The 27067-nt window shown below is 45.6% G+C and overlaps 1 protein-coding gene across 2 annotated transcripts; it reads right to left on the bottom strand.

Moving 5' to 3' along the window:
- Nucleotides 1-1125: 1125 nt before the first annotated feature.
- On the bottom strand, nt 1126-27067 carry GGT5 (gamma-glutamyltransferase 5). 2 transcript variants are annotated; one of them, XM_017814243.1, is made up of 14 exons: nt 26892-27067; nt 26312-26380; nt 23858-24077; nt 11540-11670; nt 9854-9943; nt 8644-8833; nt 7892-8049; nt 7324-7473; nt 6775-6908; nt 6169-6371; nt 5639-5730; nt 4738-4847; nt 4207-4314; nt 1126-3978 (listed from the first exon to the last, which is right to left on the bottom strand). In XM_017814243.1, the coding sequence occupies exons 4-14, from the start codon at nt 11601-11603 to the stop codon at nt 3832-3834; spliced, it is 1446 nt and encodes a 481-aa protein (XP_017669732.1). In that variant the 5' UTR covers nt 11604-11670; nt 23858-24077; nt 26312-26380; nt 26892-27067; the 3' UTR covers nt 1126-3831. The 2 variants fall into 2 exon arrangements, with proteins under 2 accessions (XP_017669732.1, XP_017669731.1); XM_017814242.1 differs by lacking the exons at nt 23858-24077; nt 26312-26380; nt 26892-27067 and adding an exon at nt 14837-15269.

The raw sequence follows: 27067 nt of genomic DNA, 5'->3' as shown, positions 1-27067 counted from the left end.
CACCTTCTCTTTCCTAAGGAGTGTCTGGAAATGAGGAGAGCCCAGTTTCAAGGAATAAAGCGATAGATAGATCATGCTTAAATCAGTCATGACTTTGACATATATATTTGCTTATATCAGTTGAACTAAATGAGTGGCTTTTACCAAACTTTGCCTGGGGTGTGCTCTGGCTCCTTTTCCTGTCCCCTTTTATTCCTGAACTGAGACGTTCACTTTTCTTCTTCTTGTAATTCCACAACACATGCCCCTCAGTGTCAGGCTGCTGTTCACATCCAGCTTGCAGGGCCATTTTGGGAAGCTCTGGTACAAGTTTGTGTGTGGAACAGCATTGGCTGCTATTTGTTGGAAATACCTGCTCTTTGGAATTGGGACTAGCTGAGCTCTCTCTTGGCCAAGTGTCCTCTGGGAAATAAAGAAAAGTACTGCACAGAAAAATAAGGTTATTGAAACCTTACAGACACTATAGTTATTCCAATACTGGAGGGGAACTGTTTTCTGGGAAATGGAGAATCATGCTTTCTGAAAGAAGTTTGAGTAACTGCTGCTGGGCTGCCTCAAACAGTTCATGGTGCAGCAGTTGTTCCTATGTTTCTAAATTTCTTCTTGCTGGTCAAAAAACTTCCCTATTATTTATAACCTGTGTTACAAAACTTCCTTCATGGAAAGCTCAGATTTTGCCATGGGTAAAAATGCTTCTGTTTACAATTGTTCCTGTAATGCATTTCAATTCTTGACTCTGCAGAAATGCATTTGGTTGGTTGGTTTTTAGCAGTATCACTACAGAGGAATGATTTGTTAAAACTAAACTGGGCTACAACTTGCACTTACATCCTACATTAAAAAAAAAAAAAAACAAACCTATGAATATTTCTGCAAGCTGTAATTACAGGATAATTACAGGGCAGGCACTTCTGCTACCTGCTCAGATACCACGTTCCACTACTCATGCTATGTCTCTGCTACTCGTGCAATCTGCTGTTCCTCAGCTTCTCCAGCAGCCTACTGAGGCTCCAGAACGAACAACTGTTACTGCTGGGAACACCTGCATGGAAGTCCTGTCTCAAACAACTGCTGGTGTGTTGGGATATGCAACTGGTTTAGAGGAGAAATTCCCAGACAGGTTTCGAAACACTTTATTAAAAGTATAATTTACAGACTTCATTAGAAAATAGAGCAGCCTCTGTACAATGATGCTTTGAAAGTCCCTGTAAGTTGATTTCAGTACAAAAATAACGCTCTCTTGTGGGGAGGAGCATGAATGGGGAGAGACCAAACTTAGAGGCTCCTGACCTAAGCAGATTTCAGCAGCAGTGAGGAGGTGGCAGGGCAAGAGCAGAGGTGCCAAGGCAGGTACAATTCCTCAGCTTCACTAGGTGTTCTGCTAGTGAGGACTACAGGACTGGAAGTCTCTGCTGCAGTGAGAAGTCTGCAGTTCCATTTCTTTCTGCCTTGCAAATTAAAGCTGTGGTGGGTTTTAAAACTGCTCAGTTGGCTCAGTTGCAAAGTAGTTAAATTGTAGTGAGCACTGGACTACAGATAATATTCCCATGTCTTTATGGTGGGAAGAAGCTGTGATGTTACTGCACTGGAAAGGTGATAGGGCTGCAGTATGCTGGTGCTTTACCCTAAAGTATGTGAGAAGAGAAGGTAATGGAAGACTTAGTTACTTGGTGATTTGGGTTTTCTGTAGTGAAATGTGATGGAGAGGGCCCAGAGCACTGCTGAAGGTGGCCTTGAAGGGAAGCCAGTCTCCCTGTCTCCAGCCAGTGCCACTCTTGGTTGCTGTCTGTAAACTCTAAGCTCAGTGGGGTTAGCTGGAAATAGCTACAGATCTTGCTAAAGCCAGCCTCCGGTCTAGTTAGTCTGTCTGGAGCTGCAGTGTGAGCTGCAGATGGTGTCTGGCGCCTGTAAGTGCTTCCCCTGCACAGCTCTGCTGTTGGGGTGTTATTTCTGTCACTAGAACCAATGCACCCAGGAACTGGCACCTGGGGTAAGGGAGTTAATCAAAGTAGAAAACTTCAGCAAATTAAGTAGATTGGGGGTTTTTGTTAGTCATAGTCAATGTAACCCCTTCCAAATGAACATAAATACTACCCCCCTCAGCCTTTGGGCCTATTCCCTTTCTCTGTTCCCATTCAGCGGCACTGTAGTCCCGTCTCACAGGGCCATGGCTTGAGGAAGCAGCTCTGATGGAGAAACCAGTAGTTCTTCCTGAACCAGAGAATGAAGATAAATTCCAGCTGGACAAAGGAGTGCATGGAGCTGGCTCTGTGCAGAAGTAACTTGTCTTCCAGATCCTTGATTAAGTGCCTGCGGTTACGATCTGGTAACGTAGCAGTCATTAGCTCTGATGCAGGGGTGGTCATGCTACAGTCCTTGGTGTACAATTCTGAAGGAAAACACGTCTGGCTCTGGTCAGCTTCACTCAGACCATCATTAAAATGCAATTGAAGGCTGAGATTTCAGTAAATTGATGGCTTTATGGGACCGACTTTGTGGCTAAGAACATTGGTATAAAACCTAGCTGGCCTTGTTTTAATTTGTGGTTTTTTTAATTGAGTGTGCTTGTTATGCTGTTTGTAGAGGGATGGTATTTGTTTGTGCACTAGGAGACCCATGGACCATGTGTGTGAAGGGGAGGGCTCTGCTAGGCCTGGCTCTGGTTTGATTCACTTCCAGACACACACACAACACTGTGCCCATAGGGCAGTCAGGCTCATAAGCTTTCAGAAAATGGAGTTTTGGGGGATTCTGGGAATTTGCCCCTGCATATTTGAGAAGAGCTTTGAGGGTTTTGTCTTTTTTTGGTTTTATTTTTTAAAATGTTTGATTCTGGGCCATTTTGAGCAACATTATGAATTAACTGGAAAAGACCTTTTGGGTCCAGGTGCATGAGTTCAGGTCTCTTCTCCAGAAGTTTTCTTGCTCTGTGATAGTTCTTAGAGTTCTACAACATCCTCCTTGTGATCTGAAGGGAACATTAGAGGCTGACTGTGGTAAACAGGGATTTGGTGCATGTGCACAGGCTGTGGGAGAAGAGAATTCTGCTAATGCCTGGTGGTGCTGCATCACTCCCCAGCAGTCCTGGTGTTTGCCTGGCCAGGCTGAGCTCGTGGCTACAAGTGACGTCTCCTGATCGTGTTTCCTTTGCATTTTGAAGAAAGTTCTAAAGCTTCCAAAACCAGCAGCATGTCTTCCCTTTCCAAACCCACCCTCTAAGCCTGGATGCTTCAGATTTTAAAATCCTGACCCCTGCACTGGTGCTCAGCCAGAGCAGATCTGCCCTAAGTCCTGCCTGCAGCACGGTGCAAACCTGGACTGTTCAACAGGCTGCACTGAGCCAGACTCCCAGTCCTACACTCCTTGTAGTCTTCAGAGCCAAAATAGTTCTGTATTTCACATTGCTGAGCTCCAGTAGTAATAAGCTTCTTATGGAACAGCCTGAAAGAAATCAATTCTACTCTTAGCTGAGACTCCAGCAGGAACAGAAGATACAGCTGGGTCATTTCACAGTGTTCCTGGTGGGGTTTGGACCAATTTTCCTTTCCCACTTTTTATTCGCTCATTCTGAGTAGCTGATGTGCTCAAGAAATATGTTTTTCAGTATATCACGTAAGTAATGGAAGGTGTAGCTCTAAACAAGGCTGGCTGACCTCTCCTTATGCTGCCCGAGGGTACCTGCAGTCTGCTGGAATTAGGTGTAGTCACAGGTTTTGCCCATGCTCCAGGAGGCATCTTGGTGGGAACAGGCAATTACGGGCATGTCAAAGGAAAGCATGTTCTGGATCTAGTTATCTCCTTTGGCTTTGTGAGTTGTGATGGCATTCCATGCTAATATCCAGCCGACTTCCCCAGCTTCCTTTTATCAGAGTAAGCAGAGATGCATTTTCCTTCCTTGGAAATTCCCTGCACAACATTCATTACAAATTTATCTTTCTCTTCTTTATGTCCTCTTCTCAGCAGGCCACTCCTAACTTCCTGTGGGGGAGAGAAGAGGAAATGGGGTGAATGGAGCAGGGGCCTGAGGTCTTAGCATTGCCAGTTGTGAAAATGAAGGATGTGTATGTGGAGTCAGGTTGAGAAAGTGAGATTTAAACAAGAAGGAGGTTAGCCAGAGGCAAAATACAGATTATTCAGGAGAGTTACAAGAGCAATCTGCTTTCCACCAAGAGGAGAAGACAAGAAGAGCCAATCAAGGCCACTCACCTCGCTGAAATGCCCCTCAAAGACGACACTGTCACCCAGAGTGTGCATGACGGGAGCTGAAATGGCGCGTTCCAAGTCGTAGCCAAACCACAGCTTGTTTATAATTGCCTGCAATGAACGAAACCCCACACTGCCTGACTGGAGATACTCAGAAAGAACCTGGGTCACGTGCTGCCAACCCCTGCGCTGGTGTTCAGCTAGAGCAGATCTGCTGTAAGTCCTGCCTGCAACCTGGACTGTTCAACAGGCTGCACTGAGCCAGACTCCCAGTCCTACCACCCTGCTCTCCTACTTTCATGGGGACCAATATCAGATGCTCAGAGTAAGTAAAAGAACAGGGTGAACACATAATAATTCTTCCCAGAGTGCTTTCCCTGGCCTCCAGCCTGCAGCCTCTATGACTTCTAAATTGAAAAAAAAAAAACAAACACCACCAAGACGTCAAGACCTGAGGGGAGCTGAGTAGCTCAGGACAGTGTGTGCTCCCCTTGCTCAGTGCAAATCGTTGCTGTGTGGTAGCTGTTCACTTACCATGGTAGTAGCACTGATAATCCAGCCCCCACCTGCTCCCCCGATCACCAGCATGTCTCCTGTCTTGGAGATGAGGATGGAAGGCACCATTGCTGAGGTAGGCTTCTCTCCTAGAGCAGAGACAGAGAGTATTATTCTTTCCATGTGGCTATTAACAAGATTGGAGGGACACAAGTTCACCTATCTCACCATCCTTGTATTTCCCACAGAAAACCAAACTACTACTCCTTCCTCAAGAATCTCAAGACTTCCAGAAAAATGAGTTTCCTTGTGCCAAAGGCCTGTCTCCCAAGAAGCTGGACCTTTATGGCACAGTCTGAACAGGAAGCTCCTCTTGATGCAGAACAGGGTATCCTATAAGTATTCAGGGCTCCTGCAGCTTGTTCAGCCCAGCTGAGGAACCCTTGTCAGCAATCCTGCCATGATGTCCTCTCCTGGCAGGCCCGAGGGACCCTGCAGCAGGGATAGCTGATTGCACAGAGCTGTGTCTGCACCAGCACTGCTGTGTTACAGAGCTCAGTGCAAGGCTGTAGCATTACTGACTGTGCAGCAGCTATATATTTAGAATCAGAGGTGAACCTAAAATGTCAGCAAGCTTGTCTTAGCAGTAGTTTCTTCACTTCTTCCCCCCAATAATCAGTGATCAGCTTCAGCACTTTTTTTAATTTCTGATTTCTCTGGTCAGAATCCAAAACTCCTGTGTATCCATGCAAGGGGATTTGTGAGTAGACGGACACACTACAGGGCTTTATCCTCTTCTAGTCTGAAACAAACTTGCTCTCATCCAGACCTACGAAAGGAAAGAGTACCTGTAGTTTACAGGTAGTCCCTGCCCACTTATACACAGCCTGTGTATCCATCTCCTGGCCCTGTGCTTTATTTTGAAGATGGGAATGCTCACCTGGGTTAATGCTTCTGTTTGCTGTGCAGAAATCAGCAAGTTCATTGTTTAAAATGATCCCGGTTTGGTTAGAATACACAAAGGAGCCAAACCTGCAGGGGGGAAAGATGAAGCCTTTCAGTGCCCAGGGCTCTCCTGTTGTTGATGACATTAACTGAACAAGGCACCCTGTGGGTTACCTCTTTTTCCTCCCAGCCTGCAACTGCCCCAGCAAGAGTGTCCAAAAGGAATTTCTGCTGCTGCTGCTGCCAGAGACAAACTCCCTGTTACTATTGCCTGTGGGGATTTGCCCAACCCACAGAAACTCAGCAATAGCTCAGCAAGTTCTTGCATCCTCCTGAATTGTGATGGTCCTTGGAGGTGATGCTCACAGACCTTTGCTGTCACATGGAAAAGGCATTCACAAGTAAGGAGCTGCCTAAATCAGTGAAGCCCAAGAGTTTTGTATTTCTGGTAAACAGCCCTTGCAGGTACCCTGTGAACCTGACACATGGCCTGTGTGACTCAGTCTCCAACCCCTGGCTACTCACGGGTAGTTGATGGTGCTGGTGGCGGACACGGCACTGCCATCTGCAGCGAGCACAGAGATGTGGCTTGTGCCCATGCTTTTGTATTCGCCGTTGTAGATGGACTCCAACAAGTTGTAATGGCTGAGTGGGTGGTCACCACGAGCATCTATTCGGTGCCTGACAAGCTCAACAAACCTGTCAGACAGCATGGTCCCCACAGTCACCTGCAATCACAGCAAGGACACTGAGCTGGTGCCACCACAGCGCGGGCGTGTCTTTGGGTACGTGGAAGTCTGGGGGATTCAGCCTCAATAGCCAGAGCTTGGGGCCCTGCACTGGTAACATTCAGCCCCAAGCCACTCTCATCCCAGAAAACAAAACCAGCTCAATACTGAGGCCCCTCAGCATTGGCACAAGCATGTGCTTGTCCTTTATCAGGCAAGTGAGCGCCATCCTACAGCTGAAGCTTCAAACAGCATAATCCTGCCTCTGCTTTGGCCAACTGAGCCACACTGCTCTTCACTAGCAGCTCTAAGTATTTTCTTCCCTTCCATGGCTGCAAAGCAGGAGAGTGCCAGAGTGTTGTTTGGTGCTATAGGACTGTACCCATGCACTGTGTCAGCTCACCTGAGCTCTAGAGAAGGCTGGGTCACTCATGTGGGGTCTTAGCATGTTGCCAAACTTCAGAGCCTCTGCAATGTGATGGTAGGTTTCTACCTTCTCCTCAGGTGTTGCCAGTGATGCTTCATGGAGTTTATACTCTATGGAGCAGGATGAGATAATTTTGTTAATAGGCCCAAGGCAATGTTTTTTCAAGAAGTGTAAAAAAAAGCTCAAAGTAGCCTCCTTTTTTCCAACCCCAGTTCTTACCAAGTCTCCCCTATGCTTTAGTAGGATATAGACACAGAAACAACCGAGTACTAATTTTCACTGTGACTTCAATTTATTTTGAAGCCTTGGGAAAATTGTGTATCCTTTGGCCTTTGCAGCAGCTACAGTGATGCTGATCCACTGTATGAGTGAGACAGGTCATCACCCTGCTGCATAGCACGGTCACACTGCTGCTCTGGGGCCCATTCTGGCTTGCCAGCTCCATTTCTGCCCATTACTGGTTTACCACTCTGGAGCAACACTCCCTGAAAACCTCTTGCTCCCCCTTTTCCGCTAGGAATTTACCTTCCAATACCTTGAGGATGAACATGAGCACTGCACCTCCCATGGGCGGTCCTGGAGCAAACACCGTGGTGTGGTTGTTGAGGGTGATGTTCAGAGCTGAGGACACCTCTGCTCGGTACGTCCGAAGGTCCTCCACTGAGAGACTGGACCCTTCAACAGAGAACCAGTGGCTGGCATTAGCACATCAGCTCATCCTGGTGCTGTGGACTGGCTACAACAGGGCACTGTGAAGAGGCATCCCTGTATATCCCAAATTCCTTCCACCAAGCACAGCACTGTCGTCATGGGTCCTGATCTGCTGCCAACCCCCAGGATGCCACAAAGCCTGAGGGAGTCAGACAGGCCACTGCATGAGCACTGGGGGGGGAGGCCAGAGCAGTAGATGGTCTCAGTGCTGCTTCTGGGTCTGAGTAATAAGAACTGGGCAAAGGTGGCCTCTTCCCATGCCAGGTACCATCCCAAGCAGCAAGCAAAAGACTTGTGTTGGCTTTCCCCTGGTACAGGCTCACTGAGAGCCAACAGCTGGGAAAAGGCTTGTCTATCAGGACTGACTATATCTGTTACCTACCAGCCTTCCTGACATCCTCCACCAGTGCCTTTCCTATTTGTCCTTCATAAAATGCTGCGGCTCCATGTTCTGCTACAGTTTGCAGTGTTTGCAGCAGGGCTGGCCACCTGAAGGTCTCTCCCCTCTTCAGAAACCTTTGACCATCACATAGCACTGGGCTGTTAAAGAAGAATATTCATCAGTTTACTGCACGTGCTTGCTCTGTCCCCAGGGCCAGTAATCTCTTTTTCCTTCCCAAAGCTGATCTAGTTTATGCACATCATGTACTTTCCAAGGCAGTGCTACACTGCAGGCTATGTGGAGGAAAGCTCTCAGCCAAATGTGACCCATAGCACCAGGCACTCCTTCCCCAGACAGTTTCCTCCACAGAACCCAACACTTTGACCATGGCTCAGGTCATTGGGGCTTCTCCAAACGAGTGTCTGCCATAGGGCCCTGCTGTCAGGGGACAATTTCCACACAGATGGAGGCAGGCCACATACAACCAGCTCCTTCTCATCAGTAATCATGCTTAGCAGACTGTTTTGCTGTGCCAAGCCACTCTAAATTTAAAAAAAAAAAAAAAAAAAAGTTGCTGACAGAAAATAAATATTTAAAAAATCCACTTCTGTGATTCCCTCCCACTCCATAGCTAGTATTCCCTGAGCACAAGCCACAGCAGCAGCCTGTGCTCCACGTCAGCATCTCAGAGAAAGGGTCTGAGGCTGAGGGAACAGTGGTCCTCAAGCTGCAGTTTTATTCATGGGTCTTACCACAGGTTTTTTCCTGGCGTGGAGAAGTTTGGGTAATTGATTATTTTGTCCAGAACTGGGGAAATGACAAGTGGCTCTGAAAGGAGCTTGATGGTCGGTTCAAAGAGGTCTTTCCATGGTAAGCGGCCATATCGCTTGTGGGCTTCCTCATACCCACGGAGTTCTCCTGGCACACCAATCCAGGGGGCACCTGAAGAGCACAGCAGCAGTGTCACACCCAGGAAGTCATTGGCAAAGCACTCCAGTGGAAGTGTGATTTTGTAGAGGCAACCAAGGCGCCTAAAAGCAGGCTTGGTTTGTTTATTACCCTTGTCTGTTCATGTATCTCTTCCACTGTCCAACAGAAGGGGTATAGAGAGGCCACAGCCAGACTCAGAGGTGAGGTGAAAGCAAAACAGGCAACAGGCACATGCTGCAGCAAGGGAGGTGTCAGCTGGATTTTGGAGACAAAGCACTTGTGGAGCCTGGTCAGACACCAGAGCAAGTGAAGCTGTGAAGTTCTTCATCCCTGGAAAAACTCAAAACCATCACAGGACGAGGCCCTGAGCAGCCTGAGCTAACCCTGATATCACTGCTTTGTGCAGGAGCTGGACCAGAGACCTCCAGCTGTCCCTTTCAACCAGTTATTCCCGATTCCTTTTCAGGCTCTTCTTCCAAGGATAAGAACATCTCCTCCAGGAACTAGGACATGCACCAAAAGAAAATATGCTAGGAAAGAGAGTGAACAGAGCAAGAAATGTAGAGAATCCAAGATGTGCTGCTAAAGCAAGAGTGCCTGAGCCCAGCAACTCAAATCCCAATCTGCCAGGGTGCTTCCCCAACATATGGACAGGGACAAGCACATTAGATTGATTTCTTTCATTTCCAGAAAGTTGAGAAGTTATTGACTTCATTTTTCTCTGTAAAAACTGCTGGGAAATGAGTGAGTCCTTTGGGAAATCTGGTCTTGAACTGCAAATTTCCTACGAAGAGAAATTACATTGTGATTTCTCCTCATGTTGGCTCCCCACCCTCCTCGCTGGTCAGGCTGCCAGTGTCACTTAGTTACGGACCTAGTATTTTTTCTTGCTTTTGCAAAAGCCAGTCCAGGTAGAGTGTGTTAAATTAAATGAAACTCCAGATAAAGTCAGCGAGGTTCTCGGTTCCCCACCCTGAGCTTTGTGCGCGCCAGGAGGGCACAGATCCCTCGTGGCCCAGTCTGTGTCCTTACCAATGGGGAAACCAGGGCCACAGCCAGACAGTAAATTGTGAGGAAACACTCGTGGGACTGTCTCGCGGGCGTTGATCACCTCGACTGTTCCTAGAGAGGAGAAGAGGGAAAGGCATTACACTGTCTTCCTGAAGCAGGTGAACATCACATTTTCAGCTGTAGTACCACACATGCTGCTGGCCCAGAGCTCAGCTGCCCTAAATGGAGACTTTTGCCAAGTGTGTCCAGCGCACCTGCAGGGTCAGGTCTCAGCACACCTTGTCCTTTGCTCCCTTGCTTTTATTTAGAGCAAACCAAACAGCACCTACCTGGAGACAATGAAGGTACAGGGACAAGGCCAGGACTTGTCTCCAGCCAGTTAAGGTTCCCCCCAGGGTTCTTGGGCCTGGGACGTGGCTGGAACGTGCTGCTCTACACCTGATTTTTAGGTTCCTGCACTTCCTCTGCAGGTGGGACATGTCAGAGACATAACATGAGCCTCAAGTTCCTTGGAGGGTCATTTACCAAGTGATGGTGAGGCAGGTCCATCGTGTTTATGAGCAGAATGGTGATACTGAAGGAGCTTCTATGTATCAGGGAGCTTAAAAGGAAAATATAAGCAAAGCCAAACCCAACAAAACCTGCACTGTATGGACTTGTATTTCAGGTCTAGCCTATCATTTTACCTACTTCTCTGCCTTGCATTTATGCTTTTCTGTGACAGTTCCCAGAGCCAGCTGTGCTGCAGGAGCCCACAGTGCTCCCTGGTGTACCAAGCACCAGAGCTGTGCAGGGCCATGGGCAGCTCTGTGCAGCATAACTCAGGTAGCAGAAGAGGACTGTTGTCAGGAAACAAAGTTACCTCTGCCAAAAGGAAAGAAAAAAAAAAAATATAGGTGTTCTGCCAAATTAAGCTTTTACATGAGATACAGCCAAGTGTTTCCAGATTCATGACTCTGTAAGACTACTTGGCAGGGGTTTTAAAATTCTGGTATTGTTACTGTGTTCATTGTTGATTTTACTATTTAGATCTGTAAGCTCTGGGGGCTTTTGGAAGCCAAGACTTAAAAAAACCCCACATTAAAAACATAAAAGCAAGAATACAGCACTGGAGGTTAAGCCAAACACAGGAAGGCTTCTCAGCAGGCCCTGAACATTGTCAGATTTAGACTTCTGAAGTGAAGAGGCATCTCCTGGGACAGGTCTCCCTGCTGCTTTGGGAATTCCCATGCCAGTGAGGGCAGTGAGATGCAGCCCCCATGTCAGTAGGCACTGCCTGAGCTGCTGGGGCAGGATGAGCCCCTGAAGTCCCAGCCCAAGGGCTCAGATGAGCTCATTTCCAGCACACGCCTCACTCTGCTCCTTTCTGCTTCCGTGGCAGCCCAGTGGCATCTCAGCACTGCTCACACCTTGCTGCAGTCTGCTGTGTGACTTTGAAATTTGGGATTGCTCTGGAGAGGCAAACTCAATTCATTTTATATCAAAGCTCTTTCTTCCCTGCACACGTCCTCACTGTGAAATGATGATCACAGCTCCATGTGATGGATGCTTTGGGTTAGGAGGAGAAGCCTGGTTTGTGATCGGAGGATGCAGCTTTTATATTCAAAATACTGCTCTGAAAGAATAGGAAGGATTCTGGCTTCTCCACAGCAGCTGGGTGTCTGCACAGGGACAGGGCACCATGGAGAGGCCAGGGCTGGTCCATACCTGTGCTGGCATTATAGATGGTAAATATGACCCCACCACCCAGGCCCGAACTCTGAGGATTCATCACTGAGGTGCAGATCAAGCCAGCAATGGCAGCATCCACAGCTGTGCCTCCACTTTTCAGGATGTCCCTGTGGTGGAAAGGGAGAAAAAAGACAATGTTAAAATCCAGGAATTACAGAATGGAGGAACCACATAAAAATGCCTCCTTGGGGCCCCTGCAAGGCAGCCCCAGCTTGAGGAGAGCAGGTAGCAGGTGGAGAAAGCTACTGGCAGCAGTGTGGGGTGGAGAGCACAGAGAGGAGCCTTCCTCTGTGGGAGTGAGAAGGAACAGATAGAGGGAAAGAAGGGGCAGTCTGCAGGAGGAAAGAGCAACCAGGGACCAGACCTGTGTGAGGCTGGTCTTCCTCTGGGAGATATGGACAGAGAGATCTGCAGCTGCTCACAAATGCTGTTGACAAAAGGGGATGGCAAGGAGTTCCCAGATGTGGAGGAGGATGCACAGGAGAGAGCTGCTGGGAACCAAACAACTGATCCCTATGTCCCCAAGGGCCATTCCCAATAAAAAGGCGCATGCTGGTCAGCTGGATGGGGCACTGAAGCAGGAATGATGGGTCCATGTGAAGCAGACTCCTGAGACTTAATGTGTCAATTAACACAATAGTAACTTCATTGCTCCTGCAGTGTGTCTTCCTGGGCTTATGTGATATTAGCACAAAAACACCCCCATCATCTCCCTGTATTCCCAAAGACAAAACTAACAAAGAAATAGAAAAAAACAAACAGCAAAAAACCCACAACTGTTACTAACTAGGCACAGCCACATCAAAGAACACACAGGCATTAAGACATCCTCATGCTGCTGACAGCAATGAGGTTCTGCTACAGAAATGTGTCTCAACAAGTTCTTCTTGAGGGATCAAGCACAGCTGAAAAACATCTTTCCCTTGCAGTGGAAATGGGGTGGTGTTTCCTGCATACCCTGCCAGTAGCCAGCACTGTGTTTGCTAGGAAGGTTTCTGACTGTTTTATTGGGTTATTGCTCAGATAAGGCAAAGCCAGAAGGGAAAGTGTAATTGTTCATTAATTGCAGTGCAACTGCTCCCAGAAGCTGCACGGGAACACAAAGCAAACATAGGGACTGCTGTTTATTTTACATCCATTGATATGGCTGGGTCCTGCTGGGGCTGGGAACAGGATGCTGCCAGCAGGAACACCGATTGTGGCTTTCCTTTGTTTCCGTAAATGCCTCGGAACCACTGCCCGTAAGGCAACGGCATGGGGACAAGTGGGAAGAAAAGAAATGGTAGGGAACCACGGGGCTTTCTGTCTGGGGTCTGCATGGCTTTTGTCCTCCCTGGAGCAAGCTGCTCCCTGGCTGTAGCTCTGAACTTGGAGGCTGAGGCTCAGGCTTGCTCATCCATCTCCTTGCAGCAGGGGATGGACTCACCACACCAATGTTCCTGCGTGGTGTTTTTCTGAAACTGAAGCTTTTAATTGATGACAGAAAAGATCAGGGCTTCCTGAGAAACTGAGTCACCTCTGCAGAAGGCCCAAGACAGCAGGTTAGAAGGCTGGGAAAAGAGGGAAGAAGGACCATTACCCTGACCTGGGATAGTGCTCCCCAGAGCCCCTGGATTATGGGCTATGAAGCAGCACATGTACAAAGCCTGGTGCCAGGGAAAACCATGGTTCTGGGATAATTGGCAGGGAAAAACAACTTTAAAAAGAAGCTTTGAGATCGTACAGTATGCATTTCAATGCAATGCATTAAGACCTTAACACATAACATCAGGTACATTTTCCCAAAGCCTGAAAAGCACCAAATTCTCACCCAAGTTTTCCAGCCACATTCACAATTGTGTAAGAGGTTGCACACCTTGTACTGCCACTGTCCCTCTGAAACCAATGCCATACACCCCTCACCATGTCCCCAGAAACACTTGTGCCTGGATCTTCATTCCCTGATGAAGATCTTCATCCCAGTCTGCAGACTGGCCCTCAATCTCAGCAGCTTTCTCTCCAGCCTCTCTGGAGACTGAAACACAACAGAAAACACTCTCTGAGCTGGCTCTTGGTATGTCACATGTGGCTCTCTGAGCACGGCTCACCCACTTTCAGACAGAGATCTGCCACTTCCCAGGAAGTTATGCCTGGGGAATTTGGGACCATTATCTTTCTCATTAGCCAGACCACACCCTGTTCAATAACTTGTCTCCTTTTATAGGGATCACTGCTGCAATGAGATTAATTGTAGTGCAAAGTCCTAGAGAGACACATGACCCTCAATCAAAGTGTGGTGCTCTACCTCTGTAGAGATATCTCAGCGCTACAGCTGACAAGATCTGATAAGAACGTCTAGTCCTAGGTCCTTCCTGACTCAGTTTCAGCTTTAGGGTTTGATCATTGCTGAGTCAGCATGTCATTGCAAGAATCCCATGAAAGACATGGCAAAGTATGGTATAAGGGCACCAAACCTCATCTCACTCCTCCAGCCACAAAGTAGAGCACACAGCTCCAGTATCCCACACATCGTGTAAACTTGCAGCCTTCTGCTTTTGTGTATACAAGCATTTAATAACAGTAGGAACAGTAACAGTAAAATAATAACATGGGAGTCAAAATGTTTGAGAGAGAAGTTACTACACAAACTGGAGTGGTACAACCTCGGCAGATGGAGAATTTTTTAAACCTACATCTTTCTTTCCAAGTGATGTAAGTATGTCTTTTGTACTTATACTGTCTTGGATTAATTTCAATTAAATCTGCCCTTTGGTTTTTTTCTTCATACCAGACACACCTGTTGCAGGCTTCAGTCCAGAAATATATCCCCTACTAAAGACTGGGATGCCTAGTCCTCCTTTCCCTCTCAGCCTGGCCTTCCTTGCCTCTGTTGAAACCCAGCTGCAGCTCTCTGCAAGCTCCTCTAACTTCTTATTTCTAAGCCACATACCTGACCCACCACCATGCTGTGAACAGTAAATTTCCCACTTCCCCACTTAAAAACAGCCTTGTATTTGTATACTATAAATATTTATACCCTCCAAAAATCCATGGGCTTGCAGAGCTGCAAATTTTTGCGACATTGGATAATGAAAATGAGCATCAACCTCAGAGCAGGGGCTCCGTCTGCCCCCCGAGCTGCTCCACGCAGGGACCAGCATCGCTGCTCAGCCCCAAAGCGGGGACGGGCAGAAACCCGGCGCACTCCCGTGGTTAGTGCTTGTCCTGTCTGTCACCGCGAGGCACGACATACACGACAAGTGACCCGAAGAGCCGAGGGGTCCGTGCACATACCGGCCGATGTTAGAGCAGGTCTCGGTGTCGGCAGCCACGGCACCGTGCAGATAGCGCTGGGGACCGCACCGGGGCTGGGTCAGGATGACCACGAGTGTCACGGCCACCGCCAGCACCCCCAGGGTCAGCAGCACCAGGCAGCAGATCTTCCCCGTGGACATGGTTATTCCTGTGCCGCCGGAGGAGCTGGGAGGCTTTCACTCCTTTCGAGAAGGCGCCTGCTTTGCTCAGGGTGGAAATAAGAGGATCCCGGTTTTGTGAGGGGAGGTCCCGTTTCAGTGGGCTCTGCCCCCAGCGACTGAGAATTACATTGTTTTTAAGATTAAAAGCTGTGAAAAAGGGAACGGTGTACTCCTTCTTTCCTACTGTCCTAGGTGTGAGAGGCTTTTCACTCTCTTTAAGAAAGTAAACTTTTTCTTGCAGATCCACCACATGCCTTTTTTTTTTTTAAGTCTCTGATGAAAACATTTAACACATTCACTGCTGGAGCACTTCAAAGAGAAGTGCACTTCTACACTGCTTCTTGGCTTCACACACTCTTGGCTTCTATTCTTGCCACACAAAGCAAATTACCTAACAAAGGTGGCCTACATGGTGAATCACCGCGAAAATTACGTCAGTCCTACACTGCAAAATTGGGGTATTTTTTTCCATATGACCACTCAAAGATGTAAAAGCTAAATACAAGATACAGGGCTAGAACCTGATCCCTGACAGAGCAGTGATGAGCACGTGAATTGTTACACAGTGAAACAGCTCTGTAAGAGCCTCTTAATTATACAGTTCTCCTTGCACTCAAGAACTTAAAGAGAGGGCTCCACGTCTGCCACCTGTCTTTCTAAAAGATGTTACCTGTGATCCTTTCCCAGCTAGATTTGGGAGAAGGGGAATTCACCTGCACAGATTTACACACGTATTTCAGTGCAGACTTTGAACCTCTCCCGCTAAACTTTATCTCATAACTAAGCAATATTATTTCACGTGTCATATCTCAAGGAATGGATTTGATAGGCTGAAGTGCCTTTATTACAGTTGTATATTCCCGTAAGGTTATCTTGGGGAACTGAAGATAGTCCAAGAAAAACACATTGTTTTGTCTGAGATAAAACCATGGTCCCTAGGTAATAATTTCTTGGTCTCCACGCCTCTGTCTCATTTGGCAAATACACTTGGCATGTGCAAACAAGCATCCTCATCTCTAGTGTGACTCTTCATTTCATTCCATTGCAAAACATTGCTGATCTTGTAGAATTTCTCAATCCCTATATGACTTTGATGTTCTGTTTTTGAAAATTACTCTATAACACTTGAAGAATCATCATTCTGGTGCTTTCTGGGAAAGCTCTTCCCTCTAAATTCATAACAGGGCTGGAATCCCTGGCCATTCAGTACCAACAGACTCAAGATTCAAGTGGATTTTGCCCATTCACTTCCATCAAATGACGTAGAAAATTCAACTGTAGCCTCCAAATTTCCATCAAATTTCCTTTTTAACTCAGCACATCAAACATCTCTATCTGGAAAACTACTGTTGTGAAGTCAAGGAGGAGACTTGGAAGAAGCAAGAAAGGTAAAAGCAAGTGTCATCTGCCAGACCATGTCTGGGAAGGCCAGGACATAGTTATGACCTACTCCAACCAACAGCTGCCTCTCACAGGCAAACCCACTTGTGTTTTCGATACAGAAATGAAGACTGAGTCTCCTTGTCCCCTTCAACATGTAACCTTTACAATCTTGTTGGTGCAACACTCAACTTTGGCCATATGATACTACAAAGTCTGCCCTGACTCTCCCATGTGAGAGGTTGCTTAGCAGTTCACACGCTGGGACTCAGTACTTTGACCTCTATTCGTTTGTTTGTTTCTCAAAACTCTCACACTTGCCATCATTTTCTGGGACTCCAGTTTGCCTTGGCATAAATCTCCACAAATAGCACTCTCTGGTCCTCCACTGCCAGCATGAAGGGCTTTGTATGCTGCTGGCAAAGGAACTCAGTATTTAACGATCCTTACAGGCCAAGACATACTCAAGGAAATTTTAATTAGAATTTAAAAAAAACCCAAGGTTGCTGCCTTGTCTGCAGCAAAAGATGAGGTTTGTGGCATGAATGACATTTCATGACTTTTCTTCAGTGCTGCTTTCCATTGATTGAGGGGAAGAAAAGAATATCATTGGACAGAAAGACAGATATTTGTACTCAACAAAGAAAAACCTAAGATACTGACACTCAGTTTATCACTCTTCATCTCATCTTTTAAATGTGTAAATTAAAAGAACCCTAAATGCACACCAAACTCACGAGGCATTCTCACGCTAGTGTCCTAAATACCTTCATTTACCTTTGTCTCTACGATATCCAAGTTACATTGCAACATACCCAAGAGGATGTTACTTTCTGCTGATGTTTGTTTGCACAACATTGTCTTCAGTCACCAAGCTCTTATGGTAACAAATAAGAAGTGCATTTTACATTTTCCAACTCTAAATTAAATTTAAACCATTGGAAAAGACTCTGGCAAGCTTTCCAAGAGCATGCAACCAAAAGCCAAATTGGATGTATTTCACGTGCCATTTGTCTCATCCTCCAGTCATGTTTATTATAACCCAGGAATACACAACATACAGTTGGTATAAACAACACATAGTTGTCTCTATATGATAATCAAGCAACAAAAATAATAGGCAACACTCTGGGAATTTATTGTTCCAATTTTCTAAGGCGCATGGCTGTGAATGCCACAAAAGTTGGTGCTCATGGTCCATTCATCTCAGTACAGTTTTCCAGAAACTGATGCACACTAATCTTTGCACAGTGTTTTCCTTTGCACACAAACAAGTTTTCTTTATCAAAAGCCATTGATCTTCTCCCACAAAACCCAAGTTTTCAGACATCTGGAAAACCAGATACCTGGAATCAGGAAATTCTAGTATTCAAGATCTTGTTCATATCTCTCTTCCCTTTGTTATTTCTCAGAATTCAGGATGAAAGTTAAGCCCATAAAATGCCCTGATTGAGGAAAACCAAACTCCTTCTTTTGTTATTGAAATCAGAAAAGGGAAATATTCTCTAAAATTACTCATGGACTTATGTTTCGCTGAGATTAACATTTAAGTACCTTCTGAATGAAGGCTTTTTGGTTTTCCTTTTAATTTCAAAGGATGCCAGGGAAAAACCCCCCCAGTTCTAGCTGAGAAACTTGGCAGTACTTCATCTCCAATCTTGAAAACACGCTTCTGGCTGTAGTTGTGATGGTTAAACAGATTCCTCCTACAAACCCCAGAAGGGTTGGAGGGTGACCATGAGCAGTCCATACATTGGGAGCGCAGCAGCACGACAGTGACGGATGACTGGGAGAGGACAAACCTACATCTTGAGGAGGACAAGTATCTACAGTCCAGCACTACTCTGGCACTATTTTCCTCAGCCACACTAACTTTCAGTTTTCCACTTAAAGGATCTCTCTTTGTGGGGTGTAAGTATGAACAAAGGGAAAGCACTTGAGCAGGACAGTCACAGGACACGAACCACTCCTCACATCACTGAAAGCAAAAAGGGATCCAGCAGAATTCAGGGGTTCCTATATCTTGGTTGACTTTTTCAAGATTAAGGGCAGAGCTGCTCCCTCCTTCTTCCTTTTCTGCTGGTTCCAAAGTAATGACTGAGAGAAATGCTCTGTGGAACCCAAACCTGAACACCCTCTATTCTACAGTGACAGTGACATATTGAAAGTCAACTTTTGCACAGCTCTACTTAGTGGGACACATGGCACAAACCACTGCCCAAGGGAAACTCTTCTCCATTAACTTTATTTGATGAGGATACACAGGCACAGTTTACTGCAAGCATCAGCATTTCACTCTTCCTGTAACAGTGGAGCCATGCTCAAGGTTAGATTAACAGTGAAACTTTCTGATTCAGCCTTTAACTCTTGAGTGCCCTTCTGGACCAAATCCAGCAGTTTTCTTAAAGACTGAACCTCATTAGTACAATAATATAACAGCTGAAAGTATTGGCAGTGGAAAACAAAAGGGAGCCTTGCGTGCATCCAAAGACATCAACAGTAAACTCTGTCTGAACTCTGTATTGACTAAAATAGCAGCTGCTACAACATTTTCTTTTTGCCTTTTTTTTTAAAGTTCCTTGTGTTAGTTAAGGGTATAGAGAAACAACAGGGACTTTTGTCTTAAGACACCATCTGAAAACAACCTCATCCTCTCAGAAAGAGGAGTAAGCATGGGAAATATTTTCTAAAAATCCCCTAAATGAGAACTGAGGCTTTTCTGGGATTACCAGGTAAATAACAGAGCTGTACTGCTGAGAACAGTGAGCCTTTCCAAAGTGTTTAATCATATTGCAATCTTTGAGTCAAGACCAGCATCTGGATTTCATCTGCTCTCCAAAATGAGCAGGACTGGTCAATCAGAGAACAAACGAAGCCAAAGAGATCATGAAGAGATCACAGAAGGCCCCATCTCTGCCTATCCCTGCAGCTCCTGAGAAATGAAAGCATACACACAGCATCCCCTCTGGAGTTCTGCAGTCTCCTACCATCTCACTGGAATCCAGTGAGATCCACCAGCATCAGAGCTGGTGCTGAAAGGGAGAGTGAGGGAGAACATGTGGAACTGGCACAGGAAGGGTAGAAAGGGACCGGGATGTGCCTCTGGGAAGCCACAAGCTGCTGGAAAGACTCACACTTGCCTTAGACTCCCCTGTCATGAATCCCAGCTTAAACATGGCCTAAGAACTCTGCACCTCTGTCCTCTCCCCACTGCACTTCCAGCTTTTTGGGAAGGACAAGTCCTGGAAATACAAGCCAGATGTGTGAGTGCTGCAAGTCAGTAAGGATCTCAGAGAGACAGCACACATAAAAAAACAGGGCAAGTTGAGTTTCTCTGCTAGGGAAGGTGGGAAGAGGAGGTTCTTAACTGCCCTTATGATACTCATGTACTTCACAAGCAAAGCAAAGGAGAGGCTGACAGAGGGATAAAAAGCAGCACCACGAACAGCCCTTGCCGTTTCCTGGCACAAAAAACGAAGGTTACTGCTGATTGTGCAACTACAGACATAGGCTCCTGGCTCTGTCTTGATTCTAGGGATAACAGCATTGCTTCACAATGACTTCCCTTCCTTCTGAATGGCCCTGGTAACCCTTTCCTTGTGCAAGAATACAAGAAAGTGCTTTCTTCCCTAAAAAGTGGAGGAGCAGCATGCAGGGAAAGAGAAAATCAGTTTTCTAGAACTTGTTTTCTGTCCTTTTCTTTTTCTCTTCTCATCTTTCACTGCTGCTTTACTTTGGAAATTCCCCAGTATTCAAATACTTTCAAAAATGTTCTTTCCAGTTTCTTGCACAATTCCCTTTGGAACCCTTGTATTACTTATCCTTAGCCACTTTCCCACACAGTGATCACTGTAATCCTTTCTTCCTTCAAAATTTCACACTCTTTCCTCTAGGGGACATGCTGACATTATTGTCCCAAAATTTACTCAGCTGGAACATGGGGTAGAAAATGCAAAAAGTCAACTGTTGCTCATTCATGAGAATGAAAAATGGGAATGGAAAAAAACCCCACTTCCCCACGTTCAGAACTGGAATAGTAATCTTTGTTAATGTTAAAGGTACAGTGTAAGGATATCTGAGCTGAGATGGATGTGTGCTACATGTTTTTATTTCAGTAGCAAATAAGCCATTTTCACAATTTCATGCATATCCTTCCTTTCTTTTCTACCTTGTATATTTAATTTTAAGACCCTTTTTGCACAACAGCTAGTTACGTTTATTACCATATTGAAGTAAGACATTTTTAGCTTATCAGATTTGAAAAGTAAGTTACTGTCAGCAATATATTCTAGTTCTCAACAATTACAGGATCCCTTTCCAAATCATGTAGCAACAGCTGTACCAGCACATTTCACAAGTCTTCTCTGGATTCAAACCCTAAGGCAGTACAGCAATGTGTAGACTTCCACATCAAAAGAAAGGTAGTTGCACAAGAAAAAAAAATTTGATTCAAGAAAACCTTGAGGGTTTGCTTTTTTTGGTTTTGTTTTATCCATGTATTTGCATATTTCACAAAAAGCAGAGCTATTGGTCTCCATAGCAAAGGGCAAATGGAAGCAGCAGCATTTAACAAAGAGAAACAGTTTCTACATGGTGCACCAGGGTCAGTGTAGAAAGGACTTAAAATAAATAATGCACACAGAAACATCTGGGGTTTGTCTGCAATAGATTAAAAGACTTCCAGCAGTGACTGGACAGGGTGTCCTAGTTTAATGAAAATTAAATTAATTTGAAAGCTTTTGGACCACAGAAACTGGATTGCTGTGTGCCTCTCCAGAGCTCCATGCCAGCAGCCAGAATGGTGCTGAAACCAAAAGGAAAGGGACTTGGTCCTTCAACCTCACACATCATCCTCTCTGAAAATCAAGAAATCAAAACCCAACTCCAGGTACCACAGCCATGAGACTAATGGCTAATTGCATCTTGGTTTCTTTCCTGGCCCTCTTCTCCTTCCTGTCTGCACCAGCAACTTTCACAACACTTCCACTTCTGCTGCTTAGTTCAGACAGAGTCTTTTGGATGCTGTTCAGGAGCAGTGACCAACCTTTCTGTCACTTCAGGCCCCAGGATGAATTACAGAAGGCTGAGATCCACAGCTCTCTCATCAGGTAACTGCAAGTATTCCCATCATATTCCTCCATCTTTCCTCCTCTGTGCTGCTTTCTTTCCCGAGATCCTCATCATGTACACACAACCTTCCCAGCTGGAAATCTCTGGTGCAGCCTGCTGAGTGCTGCACAGCCAAAAGCCATTCCATCCCCAAACCATGTGGAATCTGTAATTGGTTACAGAGATCCTCTGGGTTGCCCAAAGCCATGGGCAGTGCCTTCTTACTAAAACTTAATCTCTCTCCTTTCTGGGACATTTGGCGCCTGGGGCCGCTCTCTCCCTGACAGCTCCCTCCTGACATGGCACAGACTGGATGTGCCTCTGCCACAAGGACAATTCTCTTCTTTCAGCAGCTCTGCCCAGCATACATCACCTCCTCGAATGAGAAAACTTAGTCCCTCAAAGTCAGGCAGCCATCACCAAGGAGTACCCCAACCCCAGAAGAAACACTTCTTCTGGAGTCAGCCCTCACCAGGGCCTGTGCTCCTGCCAAAAAGTAATCAGCACTTTTTCTTTTCTTTGCCTGTTCCCACTCCTGACGGCCTGGGGTGACTGAGAAGAGACAAGTGAACCTCAGTTCCTGGGTGTCAGTCTCTATTTCATGTCAAATGCTAAAAAGGTGCCGCTTCTCAGTCTCGGAGCCAAGTTGGACTTTCCCTCTTCTGCTCCCTCCTCAATGTCTGACACTTGCTGCAGAGTCAAGGGCAGATCACTGCTGGATCCCAGAAACCTGCCAACCCTGGACTCTCAGCAGACTGTACACATTTCATATTTCCTTGCCTGACATGAAATTCAGTCAGTCTGAACAGGGTTGGATACACATATAAAAACACTGATCACACACATATTAGTGGCCAGGATTGTCCAACACCATATTTTGGAGGCTTGTTTACTCAAGGCCAAGCAAACAGACATTTTAAAAACATAAACTCAGTAAAAGCAAAAGTGCTTATATCCAGAAAACTTCTCTGTTCCTCAGACATCCTGAATGCATTTGCTTGCATTCAGTTTCCACACTTTCTAAACAATAGGTTTAGATGTTGACTATATTTACATTAGAACACAAAATCAGACATCTGGGTCAAACTGAGAGCCCCACAGCTCCTGCCTCTGACAGCAGCCGGCAGTGGATGCCCAGGGAAAACTATAGCAGGAAGAGTATGGCAACAAATGTGTAGTGCTTTTTCCTAAATACTCTCCCAGCCTCCAAACACTTGCAACTCAGAAATTTCCTGAGCCGTAAGTGTGCTCTTTGTATCTGGGAACCCTCGACAATTTAGATTAAGGAATTTTTCCAATTTCATCCAGCTTCTGATTCACTGGGTGATAAAAGTTTTCAGAGCAAACACATCTTCACTGTGCTGCTTCCCTTCAGGACTCTTGGGCCCCTAAACCGCTGCTATTCCAGCGGTGGAATAAGAGCGGCGAGTCTCCACTTTGGAAAAGCAGGAATCATCAAAGTAGCTCTATTTGACCTAATGAAACACTGTCTCTTCACCATTTGAGAGGATCTGTGCTCTCAGGCCCCTGGTCACCTGCTGCACCCCCAGGGAGTCCAGAGCCATGAGGTTACTGGGAAAGTGCTGCACTCAGAGCAAGCAGCACTGGCACTTCTACTGAAAACCACTGCTACTCCTGTCCCCTGTAACACCCTCCTGACTGCAGCATCTTGACCCCTGAAGTCCCAGGGAGAAGCCCATGCAAGGGCCTGGAATAAAGGCTTTGGGAACATTACTCTAAGTGAACAATCAGAGAGAAAGAAACCCACTGAGTCTGAGAGAGCTGACTGTCCTCTGAAGGACCCTTTAGAAAACTGAGCCAACTTTTAGGGTTTTTCTGAAAAAACAAGATGAAGTACATTCATGGCCCAGCAAGAGTCCTGGAACATGAACTAAAAAGGGATTTATAACAAGAAAGAAAAAGGGAGATTTAAGTAACTGCTTGCAAAAAACACAGGCTTTACTGATTCAATCATAACCCTGCATCAATATTTAGCTTGGGATGTCCCAGTAAATGCAAATACATTGCGACAGAAGAGTTCAAGATAAACACATGTTAAATCACAGCTTAGAAATTATAAACTTCATTTCCCATGACCCACTAGAAACCTAAAAGCAAGTTCTCATCCCAATTATACTTATGTTGACACCTGAAGTCAACTGAGATTCAAGGTGTTAACTGCTGAACCAACAATCACAGCAGAAGCAGTGACAACATATCTGTCTCTCTGAGAACACGTGCTGGACTGGAAATCATTTCCAACAGAGAACAAGACAGAGAATATTTACATCAGACTACAGTTAAGAGCCACTATCCATAATAGCCACAAGAAATTAAAGATGAAACTTACTTTTGAGTCCAAGTAGTTCCATTGGAGGTTCTTCAGTGACTCAGCAAAGAGAGGATTAGTGGTGACTACTTGCTGCAGAGGACAGGTGCCTATGTTTTTAAAACTACTGTCACAGTAGCATCCTCAATAACAAGGCCAGAAGTTGGAACCAGCCCCCAGGCTCCTCCTTGCTCCAAGCTGATGCCTGTTCATTTGTGACAGCGCAGCATGAATTCTCATCCTGCAAATCACAGATATTGTTCTTGTAAGAGAGACTAAGTTTTGTTTATCTTGGGGTTGTAATTTGGCATTTCTGTTCAGCCATGAAGTGTCAGCAATAGTAAAATGATTTAAAAGAACTGGAACTATTTAAAAGATAACTAGTGAACTTGTGGTTTTCCTCAGGGTTGACTTTACTCTAAACAGAATTTGACGTAACACAGGGATTTTGGTCAAGGAGCTGACTTTTCAAGACACTGCCAGGATCTCCCTAACAAGGAGAAATGCATATGACCACAGCTTTACCTGTGCTGAAGTATTAGCACTCCTGCAGCTCTGTACTCTATCTACACAGCAACATTCACACAATCTGATGTCAAACAAAGACTGTTCCTTGGTATTCAGTCACTTCCTTTGATTAGAAGTAATAGGAATGTCAAATCCAAATACTCAAAGAGCAGCAGAGAATAATATGAAATGGATAGCAATAGATAAGGAATCACAAAACTCCAGCTCGAGGGTGGTGGTGAAGCCATGTGAATGCCTAGAGGTTAAACCATCACAGACAGGAAGTAAAGAAGCATGGAGCTGGAGCTTCTCAGCATGCTAGAAATGTGAGAAATGAATTCTAAGGGTTGAAAAGCAGAACACATTTCTGGGAAAGAGAGAAGAGTTTAAAAAAAAAAAAGATACAGGCTTGAAAACAAAGTTCATTAGTGAAACTGGGAACTGTGCCCTCTCCCTGGACCTCTGTGCAATCCTAAACACAATTTGACAGTGGGGGCCATTAGAAGGACGCAATGAACTTAATCTCTGTTTACATAGGAGAGTAGCTCTGTCCCAAGCAAAATGAGTGGCTGTTGAAGTTGTATTTTGTTAACCCTGGGTATGATAGGGAAAAAGTCGTGGCATGTTCTTCTCCTCTCTGGCAGTGACAGCCCTAACGCTTTTGGCATGAGTGGATCATGCCAGGGCATCGAGAGCTGCTGTGCAGGCTGTACACCTCTGGTTCTGGTTACACTCCCAGTGAACTGTGGTGCCTGGCTCAGTGCTGGCACAGGCACCATCCACACTTCACACAGGAAACACAACTCAGAAGGAAGCAGAGGGATATAAAGCTCTGGTTGAGAGGGCAGTACTGGGTTAACCGTTGGACTTGATGATCTTAAACATCTTTTCCAACTTAAACGATTCTATGACCCCACTGTCCCTGCCTAAGAGCCACTTGGCCCCATCCCTCACCTACCCCTAAGACAGCACTTATCCATGGGGCACTCCACTCCCCCAGGCAAAGGATCACTCAGGGAGAGCCCTGGTAAAACCCTTCACTTTACTGTGGTAACACCTCTGAACTCCACTCTCACTACATCACTGAATTTCTCATTCTCAGAGCCATAATCTTGACTCTAAACCTTGACTGGGCTCTAAGCCAAGATATCAGCCATATCCCCAGCTCACATGGTGTTGAGGGAACCCTACCAACAGCCTTCCAACAGTTTTGGCAACAGCTTTTGTTGTCCCTCTCTCACTGTACATCTAGATTTTTCCTTCTTTATTTCTTCCTAACCCTAACTCAGTGCCTGTACCAAGTCTTATACAATGGGATACACCACAAAACTTGGTGAAGTTTAGGTAGGGATGGACTCAACAGTCCCCAAGGGCAGAGCTACTGCTATTCTCTAGTAATGTTTTGATGAGTACTCTGGCCTATCAGGTGGGCTGCATTATGAGAAACATCTGTGCATAATCCATCAGCGCCTCAGGGCATTTAGAAAATATTATTTAATTTAGTTAATAGATTGGGAGATGAGGACACCTACAGGAGGAGGGATCTTCCCCAGGCTGTTCCTTTTTCTTGTTCTTCAGTAATGTTGTTGACATTACACCATGTTTTGTGCTACACAAAACAGCTGGAGAAGATGTCTCAGAGTGCTCTAGGTCTGCAGAAGATGTCTCAGAGTGCTCTAGGTCCAGCCACAGCTCTTCTGTGAGATTGCTTACAAACTCAGTTTAAGCACGTGCTTAAACACTCTGTGAATCCTTGATCACAGAAAGCTCATATGCCCTTGGAGATGTTCAGATAAGGTGCAAAGTGTAAGGCAGTCAGAGGGAGCAGATTTGGTCCAGCTGCTTTTTTATGTATAATAGGGAGCATAAATATTGTCAGGATAAAATTGAGCTGATCTACGAGCCCTTTCACAGCTGTGGGGAACAGCATTTCAGTAACTTCCAGCTGACATCACCTTAGGTACTTACAGTTGCCAATGTTTTTTTTCTCCTCTGTTATGGCTTGTTCAGCAATTCCTAAACTTCCGAATATTAGGGCTGTAAGAACAGAATATGAAGACATGAGTTACCTGCCCACACAACCTGAACTCTATGCTTGAATGACATCCCAGTCCAGGCACAATTCCTACTCTCAGTCTGTTTCTGAGCTTCCTGGAACAGGAGCTGTTGATAGTTATAGCCATATATTTAAATGGCACAACAGAAATAACCCTGTACATAGCACTCATCTGAATCCCTTCATCTTTATGCAGTAAACCATATTTCATTTTAACCAACAGCAATCCTACAAATCACACTTATTTCCCACCAAAGTGGGAATAAAAATTTACGTTTCCCCTCAGGTAAATGCCTTATTTATTCTCCAAACTTGAATGATTTACAAGCACCTATTGTGACATTCACTATTCAGTATTTCATAGTCAGAAGCAAGATCATAAAGTTTTAGTATTTGGGACAACAGAACAATGTGATGCTCTGTTGTTTATAATGTTCCAGAAAGCCCCTAGGTACCATCCTCCACCCAATACGATCCCAATGACCTCCCTACCTTTAGTACAGGTTGACACACAATGAAGAATTGCAGGGTTTATTTTTAAATCCAGTCTCATGATACAAAATAAACTTCAGCCTGGGAAATCTGGCAGGTGAGAACTTCATGTGCATAGGATGAACTGTTGGTTGTTAATCTCCCAGCTCCAGGTAGTTCTGTGTCCTGCTTTCACA

This window comes from Lepidothrix coronata, unplaced genomic scaffold (genome assembly GCF_001604755.1).
Source record: "Lepidothrix coronata isolate B3197 unplaced genomic scaffold, Lepidothrix_coronata-1.0 Scaffold44, whole genome shotgun sequence".
Taxonomy (NCBI): Eukaryota; Metazoa; Chordata; class Aves; order Passeriformes; family Pipridae; genus Lepidothrix; species Lepidothrix coronata.
The sequence above is the reverse complement of the archived record's forward strand: the minus strand, read 5'-3'. Positions and strand labels throughout refer to the sequence as shown.